Source organism: Ictalurus punctatus, chromosome 27 (assembly GCF_001660625.3).
Source record: "Ictalurus punctatus breed USDA103 chromosome 27, Coco_2.0, whole genome shotgun sequence".
Classification (NCBI taxonomy): domain Eukaryota; kingdom Metazoa; phylum Chordata; class Actinopteri; order Siluriformes; family Ictaluridae; genus Ictalurus; species Ictalurus punctatus.
Genome location: NC_030442.2, coordinates 17,640,001 through 17,650,000, shown reverse-complemented (window position 1 = coordinate 17,650,000; position 10,000 = coordinate 17,640,001). Strand labels below are relative to the sequence as shown.

The 10,000-nt window shown below is 42.5% G+C and overlaps 1 protein-coding gene across 6 annotated transcripts in view; it reads right to left on the bottom strand.

Moving 5' to 3' along the window:
• phkb (phosphorylase kinase, beta) overlaps positions 1 to 10,000 on the bottom strand; it is a 79,587-nt gene that overhangs the window by 40,872 nt on the left and 28,715 nt on the right. For all 6 annotated transcript variants that reach the window (XM_053676653.1, XM_017458545.3, XM_017458548.3 and 3 more), the window contains 2 exons: positions 7,980 to 8,095; positions 2,396 to 2,459 (listed from right to left, as the gene is read on the bottom strand). In XM_053676653.1, the coding sequence (XP_053532628.1) occupies positions 2,396 to 2,459; positions 7,980 to 8,095 (180 nt within the window). The remainder of the gene's footprint in view (positions 1 to 2,395; positions 2,460 to 7,979; positions 8,096 to 10,000) is intronic.

Here is a 10,000-nt window from a genome sequence, read left to right as displayed (position 1 = left end):
AGATCCCTCGGCGCGGATGTACACGACGCCATCAGGACCTCATTTACACAAAACCGTCGTTTCTCCAAAAGGACAAAGACGCGGCGAGAAAACGTCCTTCTACTATACCTCAGTCCCAAAAACCGTCTTTTAAACCTGTGCTAAAGTCTAAAGCTGTAATACATCAGCGCATACTGCTTTATCAAACGCGCATTATCCACACCACAGGAAGTGTTTTTATATTAGAGAATAACAGAGAAGGAAGAGAACACATCACGGTGCGACAGAATAAACGTTATCCGATATCAGGGCACTTCAGAGGTGCCGCTTGCTTGACTCGTGCTTTTAGACTACATTTAGAAATAGAACTTTTATATGTATACGTTTTATTTCATCGTAACGTGATCATATACGCTCGCTCGAATACGTTACTGTTTCTATGGTAACAGCTCGTTCACAGACCCTCCAGGAGTTTTCTGTAAGGAGAAGCGTGTTTACGTAATATTCACGGAAGGAGTCTCCAGTGTCGGCGCTTTGTAAGGGTCGGAGGTGAAGATGTACGTTTACGTTTTCTGACATCTTCGGGACGGAGGAGTTTACACTTCGAGAGAGAGAGAGAGAGAGAGAGAGAGAGAGAGAGAGAGAGAGAGAATAAAGCGAGGCTGGTGAGGGAGCGATTGTTTAAAGCTGCTGTAACGTATTATTCTTTAATAAAGTAAATGTGTAATCGTTGTGAAACTGCTGTTGCTATGGTTACATCTCAGAGGGTTATTATTTCCGTGGGGGGTTTTTTTTTGTCACCTTTGATTAAAATGTTTATATACACACACACACACACACACACACACACACACACACAAACACACACACGTCTACATATCATTCTGTTCTGCGTAGTTAAAATGAAAATTTGTTTAAATATAATGCAATATCATAAATAGGAAATAGTCCTCACTGCAGAAAAAAAGACCAGATCCAACTCTAAAACCTTAACCCTTAACCCCTAACCCAGAAGACCCTCTATAGCAGGGAACAGCGCACATAACACTACCACAAACACACGGAGTTGACTCCACACCCACCCTCCACCACTCTACACAGGTAGGAGGAGCTGGGTCAAATCCAACTCCACCCCCTGGACTTTTGGTCTAACTCTGTCCAGGTAGGAGGAGCTGGATCAGGTCTGACTCCACCCCCTGGACCTTTGGTTTGACTATGGCCAGATAGGAGGAGCTGGATCAGGTCTGACTCCACCCTCTGGACCTTTGGTTTGACTATGGCCAGATAGGAGGAGCTGGATCAGGTCTGACTCCACCCTCTGGACCTTTGGTTTGACTATGGCCAGGTAGGAGGAGCTGAATCAATTCCGACTCCACCCCCAAACCTTTGGTAAAACTTCGTCCAGGCAGGAGGACCTGAATCAAGTCCGACTCCACCCCCTAGACTTTTCATTTGACTATGGCCAGGTAGGAGCTGCTGGATCAGTTCCGACTCCACCCCTGGACCTTTGGTTTACTTCCATCCTGGTATGAGGAGCTAGATCAAACACGACTCCACCCCATGGACCTTTAGTTTGACCCCGGCCAGGTAGGAGGAGCTGGATCAAACACGACTCCACCCCCTGGACTTTTGGTTCGACTCTGCCCGGGTAGGAGAAACTAAATCATGTCCGACTCCACCCCCTAGACTTTTCATTTGACTATGGCCAGGTAGGAGCTGCTGGATCAGTTCCGACTCCACCCCTGGACCTTTGGTTTACTTCCATCCTGGTATGAGGAGCTAGATCAAACACGACTCCACCCCATGGACCTTTAGTTTGACCCCGGCCAGGTAGGAGGAGCTGGATCAAACACGACTCCACCCCCTGGACTTTTGGTTCGACTCTGCCCGGGTAGGAGAAACTAAATCATGTCCGACTCCACCCCCTGGACCTTTGGGTTCGACTGTAGCCAGGTACAGTGTTACACCGTCAGGAGCTGGCTCAGGTTCGACTCCACCCCCCCCGAATTTGCGCCTAAACCGTTACTTTAGATTGTTACAGTGTGACGGCTCGGTACTGTGACTCAGATGGATTTCGACACATCTGATGTAATTATAACTGGATATGGGCCATGGTCAAAAATACCAATAGTCCAAGACATACTCGGAAGGTGCGTGCTGGTTTCGTGTAAAGTTACCCGAATTAATACTATATACACATTACTACTAAACAGTAGTTTAGTAGTAATGTGTGTAATAATTTACACAATATTATTATTATTTCACGTTCCATCCCAACATAATCATATCCTTTTGTAAACCAAGAGGAAATGCCTTGATGAATTATAATACCAGGGATTTATTACATCATTACATACCCTCACTGATGTAGAAATGAATAAAGTTTCATTAAGAAAGAACTCTGAATCAGTCCTACCTGATTTCCAAACAGGTTGAAACCGTTGATGGCCTCGAGAGCTGCTTTGGCGAGTCCCACAGAACTACAAAGGAAAGCCAAGGACAGATCAGTGGCGTGATCGATTTTAGAGGTTACTCTTTTAAGTTAAAAAAAGGACAGCGCGTCTGCCATTTCTGAGCACTTAGTGAGCGAAAGAGCATCTTTTGTTCTTGGATATCAATATACATAACCGCTCCGACCCACAGTCGCCTTCTTTTGAAGTTAAACAAAGCGCAGATTTTCTGCCATTTTGGCTTCGTCTCTAGTGACCGAAGCGCTGATGAGGCCAGGCGTAATGCTCCGTGCGCCAGTGGTGAGAACGTGTTCCAGCGCGCAAAGTGGTGTAAAATCAATGTACAAAATAAATAAATAAATAAAATAAAAACAGAGAGTGAATTGTGAGGCGATTCTGGATATAGGAGGACATGGAAGAAGCCGTCAGATCCTTTCTGGTCATTTAGTACCGCGATGGAGCACGAGCGGTTCTGGAGTGCTTTCGATTAGCAAAACGGCATGAATACACGGAGAGGTGAGGGCTGAAATGTGATTCTAACAGCAAGAAACGTGTTTATAGTCATCTGTAATTGGGAAGGACTGAACAACTTGAGATGTATTGGTCTGACCTTTGAAGATAAATAAATAAATAAATAAATAAATAAATAAATAAATAACAAAAACAACAACAACAACAACAACAACTTTTCCAATCATGTAACTTTCACTGGGAAATTTCACTAACTATAGCTGCCTCGGTAATAACGTGACCGCGGCCGCCTCGGTAATAACGTGAACGCGGCCGCCTCGGTAATAACGTAACCGCGGCCGCCTCGGTAACGGTGTAACTTTGGCTGCCTCAGTAACAACGTAACCTCGGCCGCCTCAGTAACGGTGTAACTTTGGCTGCCTCAGTAACAACGTAACCTCGGCCGCCTCAGTAACAACGTAACCTCGGCCGCCTCAGTAATAGTGTAACTTTGGCTGCCTCAGTAACAACGTAACCGCGGCCGCCTCAGTAACAACGTAACCGCGGCCGCCTCAGTAACAACGTAACCGCGGCCGCCTCAGTAACAACGTAACCGCGGCCGCCTCAGTAACATCGTAACCGCGGCCGCCTCAGTAACAGTGTAACTTTGGCTGCCTCAGTAATAACGTAGTAATGGTAGCCATCTCTCCAAAAATATACCACAATATTTGAAGACAGTTATTTGACAAACATGTCACATGACTCTCAGGCTTGCTAACAAACTGCCAGCAGAAGTGTAGTGCTGCATTTAAGAATGAACTTTTAAACGATTTTAAAGATTAAATACGGTCGAACACTTGAACGTGAAATCAGTTGCTTCTGGAGTCTGTAGTCGTTCTGCTCCTACTGAAGACACTTATGTGACTACAGAACAAATTTACTGCCCGAGGATGAGATAGATCTTACCGCCTCACCCCTAATTTCGCTTTTTAGCATCACATTTTCTGCTGCAGATGTTTCTTAATGTTATTTCTCTCTAATCTCCACCTTTTCTGGCATTAATTCTCCCCCATGAAGAGCGAAGATGACATAAGTGCTCATAAGTGCCCGAGTCTCTGCCAACAACCTCAGTTTAACTCCAGCTCCAAAATCTGGAACCAAGAACCGATACCATCAGGGGATTGGATTCAACAGCATCCGCTGAGTGATTAAACGTAGGAAATCGTATTAAAGATTCCCTGTCTGGAAGACTGAAATGCTGGATACTGACAAAAACACAGGAGTCACTTTAAGTCAGAAATTAATTAGTCGATAATTTTAAGTAAATTAATTAATACTTAAAGAGCCCGGCGTACGCTGGTAATGAAAAGCCCTGTGTGTTACAGCCAGTTAAAATTCCCCTCATGTCGTGTTTTCTTGGCCGGAGGTGAGCTGCTGAAACGCTCTGGGCTTTCACTCAGGGAAATCTGGCACCGTGTTGGCGTAAACGCAAAGTGATGACTCACGCAGCAGCAAAATGACGTCCATTTGCTTTGTTCAGGTCTCCAGTGTGATGATTTAAGAAGTGTGCGGAAACATTTATCACCTTCCCCACACTGGATCTCTGCCCGAACCCAAGCTCTCTCTCTCCCAGCGCTCTTTCTTCCACCTGCTGACGGCTCCGGCACGCGGCCCGGCTCGTTCATCACGCTCGGATTAGACGAGTCCGTGCTGATGAGCACACAATACGAACGCTCCTGTACGACTCTCAAAGGAGGCAAGGCTTCGGAAATGATGAATTTCCTTTTTAAAGTGAGAGTACGTACTGTATAGTGTACACCTAACGTTCCCCGTCCTTTAGTATCAAACACACAAACGATCACTGCATGCTGAAATTCAAAGTTTAAACGAAATCCCAGTGAATTATTAGACTTATGCAGACTGCAGAGGCACAGAAGTCTTTCTGTCTTTCTTTCTTTTAAAGAAACACTTTAAAACAAATAGTATCAGATTATTAAATAATATTTTGTACTTATACTTAGGATTAGTTTTAAATAGGAAAATGAAAACCTGAAGAAGAAATACTTCATCCGTGAGTTAAGATCTGACATGCACACTTACAAACTTGTGTGACCTTTATTATATGTTTATGATTGAACTGCGCATCGCATAAATATCTAAAAATAAACAAATAAAAAAAAAAGCGAAAGTAAATTAAAATATACAACTTTTAGTAAACGCTTAATAATAACTATATTTTAAAAACCTACATTGTTACTCGCCCTGTACTACTACTACTACTACTACTAATAATAATCATAATAATAATAATAATAATAAGTTTTACTACTTGAACTTAGCTATAAAGCATGATAATAAATCATTTGCATAAGTGACATTTTGGGAGGGAAAAAAAAAGAAGATAAAATAAGAAATAAAATTTCACCTACATAAATCACAAGTTAGGTATTACAGTGAGAAAAATCATTTATACATTATATACAAGTACAATCATTTTAATACATTTAAACATTAAAATAGGATGTTATTTAAATAAATAAATACAACTGCTTTGTAAAAAATCTTTTAAATTGTCACAGTTAAAATAGACTTAACAAATGCCTAATTAAATTGTAAGTTATGTATAAATTAGGCAGCGCAGTCATTTATTTTATTTTTTTGCATTATATATGCGCATTATAATTCATAAATGTGTGACTATGTATTTTTTTTTTTTTTTTTAAACCAAATGACGGCGTCGATTCTCTAATTGGCTCTCAGGTAAGACGCTGTGCAGTGGAGATAAGAAACAGCTTTTGAATGGCTGTGTATTGATCCCATCATTTAAAATAAACAAATAAATAAATAAATAAATAAAGACATTATATGTATTTTAAAAACAGCGAGACTCTGGAGTTCAGTTCCAGCGAGTTCTCATTTACTGAAAGTAGCAGAGCTGGAGACAACATCCGATGTTAATATAATAATAATAATAATAATAATAATAATAATAATAATAATATTGTGGTTTTGGAGAGTGGGAGTAAAATATGTGCAATCGCAGGAGTTAAAAAACAAGTGAAGGCTGTGTGAACAGGAAAGACAGGAGTTTTGTTCTTTTCCTCATAAAATTCTTCTAGATTTCTAGATGTTTCTACCACAGCTTACATTCTCAAATCTGATTGGACAGAAGGTGTGTTATTTAAGCTATACAAACAAAGATATACAGATACATAGACAGACAGACAGACAGACAGACAGATTACAGTCCCCTCTGAAACTATTGGAACGGCGAGGCAATTTAATTGTTTTCACTGTAGAGTGAAGGCGTTTGGTTTTGAGATTAAAAGATGAATATGAGAAGAGAGTTATAGACATAGCACAGTTTGTATCAGAACACCCAATTTGTAAGGGAGCAAAACATTGGAACACGTGACTGACGGGTGTTTCTTGTTCCCCAGGCGTGTCCTGTTAGATCGACTGTTTAAACAATAAATAGCTCTGAACATCTACTCTTCAGTTTCACCTGTGAAGACTGCATATGTTGTTATAAAGGATAAGCCAACATGAAGATCGGAGAGCTGTCTAGGGGAGAAAAGTGAGCCGTTTTGAAGCTGGAAAAAAAAAGAGGGAAAACGTATCAGCGCCATTGCAGAAACACTGGGTAAAGCCAATACAACAATTTGGAATGTCCTGAAAAAGAAAGAAACCACCGGTGTACTGAGGAACAGACACCGAACGGGTCGGCCAAGGAAAACAACAGCAGCTGATGACAGAAACATTGTGAGAGCTGTGAAGAAAAACCCAAAACAACAGTCAGTGACATCACCAACATCCTCCACAGGGCAGGGTGAAGGCCTCACAGTCCACCGTTTGAAGAAGAGTTCAAGAGAAGAAACATTGAGGTCGTACCACAAGATGCAGACCACTCATCAGCAGTACGAATCAGAAATCCAGACTGGAATTCACAAAGAAATACAGAGATGATCCACAAAAGTTCTGGAACAAGACGAACCTCTACCAAAGTGATGGAAAGTCCAAAGTGTGGAGAAAGAAAGGATCTGCTCATGATCCAGAACATACGAGCTGATCTGTGGAACATGGTGGAGGTAGCGTCATGGATTGGGCTTGCACGGCTGCTTCTGGAACATTCTCACTGATCTTTATTGATGATGAACTCATGATGGAGCAGCAGAATGAATTCAGAACTGTACAGGAACATTCTGTCTGCAGATTTACAGAGAAATCCATCCGAATGAATCAGAGGAACTTCATCATGCAGCGAGACAACGATCCAAAACACACTTCCACCTCAACACAGGACTTCATCAGGGGGAAAGTGGAAGGTTTTAGACTGGACAAGTCCATCACCAGACCTTCACCCAACTGATCATCACCTCACCTCCTGAAGAGGAGACTGAAGGGAGAAACCCCCGAAACACACGACTACTGAACGAAGCTGCAGGAGAAACCTGGAGAAGCTTCACAGAAGAAGAAACAGCAGTTTGGTGTCGGTGAGTCGCAGGAGTGATGACGTTATTACAAGCAAGGTTCACACAACCAAATATTAAGCGTTCTTTACTTTCATTTACTTCAAGACTATCTGTTCCTATACTTTTGCTCACCTTAAAATTGGGTGTTCCGATATAAAAAGCTTCTATGTTTTATGTTGTTTAACACGTCTGGATGTAAACACCAGGAAATTAAAGCTGAAATTAAAGCTGAACTCTTGTCTCATCTCCATCTTTTGATCTCAAATCCAAATGTATTTACCGTCGAGCAGAAACTAATGAATTAGCCTCGCTGTTCCAATAGTTTTGGAGGGGACTGCAGAGAGGAAGGCAGATAAATAGACAGACAGATGGGTCAGAGACAGATAGATAGATAGACAGACAGATATATTCAGTGTTTCAGTTCTTCTCATCATATCTAGTGTGTTATTTATCACTCACTGTTTTGGAATCCGACGGCACTGAAGTGAAATATCTGACTGAGCAAATAGAACCAGTGCTGATATTTCAGTTTGAGAACATGAGTGTTATAAAGGAGTTATAAACATGTGAATAACTGTTACTGGGCCATGGCGCGGTGAATAAAGATGGCGGACGGCGTGTGACTCACCTGGAGTGCAGCTCTGTGCTGCCGTTGTTGTATTTACTTCCCCTCTCCCACATGCCGAAGTCCGGGACGCGGTACGCTCTCTCTACGCAAAAAACTAGGTTCTGGATGAAGGACACCTACACACACACACACACACACACACACACACACACACACACACACACACACACACACAGCTGATTATTTTAAATGACTGTTTTACGCGTAATCCTGTGGGAATGTTTTTTTTTCCCCATTTTGCTGAAACTAATAATAACAACAACAACAACAACAACAACAACAACAACAGGCCTCATTTATTGATTAACGTTTTAGTAAAACTGTGTGTAAAAGTTTGCGTGAATCAAACCAAACAGAGCCTATCCCAGAGGGCATGAGGCAGGGGACACCCTGGACGAGGAACCAACCCATCGCAGGGCACCTTCACACACCCTTTCACGTGCTACGGACAATTTAGAGACACCAGTCAGCCTACAACGCACTAGGGGAGGAAACTGGAGTACCCGGAGGAAACCCATGAAGCACAGGAACAACATGCAAACTGCACGCACGCCGGTCAGAGGCGGGATTCGAACCCGTAACCCCGGAGATGCGAGGCAGACATGCTAACCACCAAGCACTAAGTCCTCCGTCAGCCTCCGTCTTAATCTAACCCATAACCCTACCACTAACCCCATAACCCTAATCCCTAACATAACTTCCTAACTCTACCACTAACACCATAACCTAACTCTACCCCAACCATAACACTAATCCCAAACATAACTTCCTAACTCTACCCCAACCATATAACCCTAATCCCAAACATAACCGTACCACTAACCCCAGAACACTAATCCCTAACCTATCTCTACCTCTAACCCCATAACACTAATCCCAAACATAACTTCCTAACTCTACCCCAACCATATAACCCTAATCCCAAACATAACCGTACCACTAACCCCAGAACACTAATACCTAACCTATCTCTACCTCTAACCCCACAACACTAATCCCTAACATAACTTCCTAACTCTACCCCAACCATATAACCCTAATCCCTAACATAACCGTACCACTAACCCCAGAACACTAATACCTAACCTATCTCTACCTCTAACCCCACAACACTAATCCCTAACATAACCGTACCACTAACCCCAGAACACTAATACCTAACCTATCTCTACCCCTAATCCTCTTCTCTTGAGTTTCTGCCTCCAAAGCTACAGTGAAAATGAACACCCTCCTCATCACCGTATGCATTACTGATAATAATAAACTTTTATAATCTACTCCGTTTAGCCGATACTAGCTAAGGTAGGACTTATCAGAGTGTTGCTATGGTTACAGTTTTATTTCTTCATACTCTTGTCCTGCAGTGAGCCGTTTTTTAAGAGTATACTGTAGCATTCCCGACGCTATAAACACATTTACCCCCTGCAGTGCATTATTGTTGTTTTTTTTTTACACATTTCTGTTGTGAACGCAGAGTCCTCGTGCATGACAAATGACCTACAGAACAGCGTTGCTTCACAGTACCAATTCATCACCCCACCCCCCCACCCCCCACCCCCCCCGTGTGTGTGTGTGTGTGTGTGTGTGTGGTGGCAGTGATTTCAGTGCAGTTCAGGAGCGTTCCCACATCGCGGCGTTAAAAATCGAGGCCACGGGAAACACTGCGGTGAGAATGATGATGAGTTCGGAGCGTGTAAATGTGGAAGTGTGTAATCACCGGGGAGAGAAATGAGTGACGAGGGCTTTAATTTAACACAAGGAAAGCGGCGAGGCCCTTACACACGGTGAAATGGGGCACGGAACAAGAGAAAGGAGGAGGGGAGACGGAGAAGGTTTTTATTTTAGGCTGTTTAATCTCTTCGTCTGCACAAAACCTTACTTCCTGGCCCTGTTTTATTCCATCTCTAAATTCCATAACCATATGAATAATACAGTATATACATCACCATAATACGTGACCTCTGTGGAATTCTGTATTCTGATTGGTCAGAAGGTGTTGATTGAATTTTTCTTTAACGGTA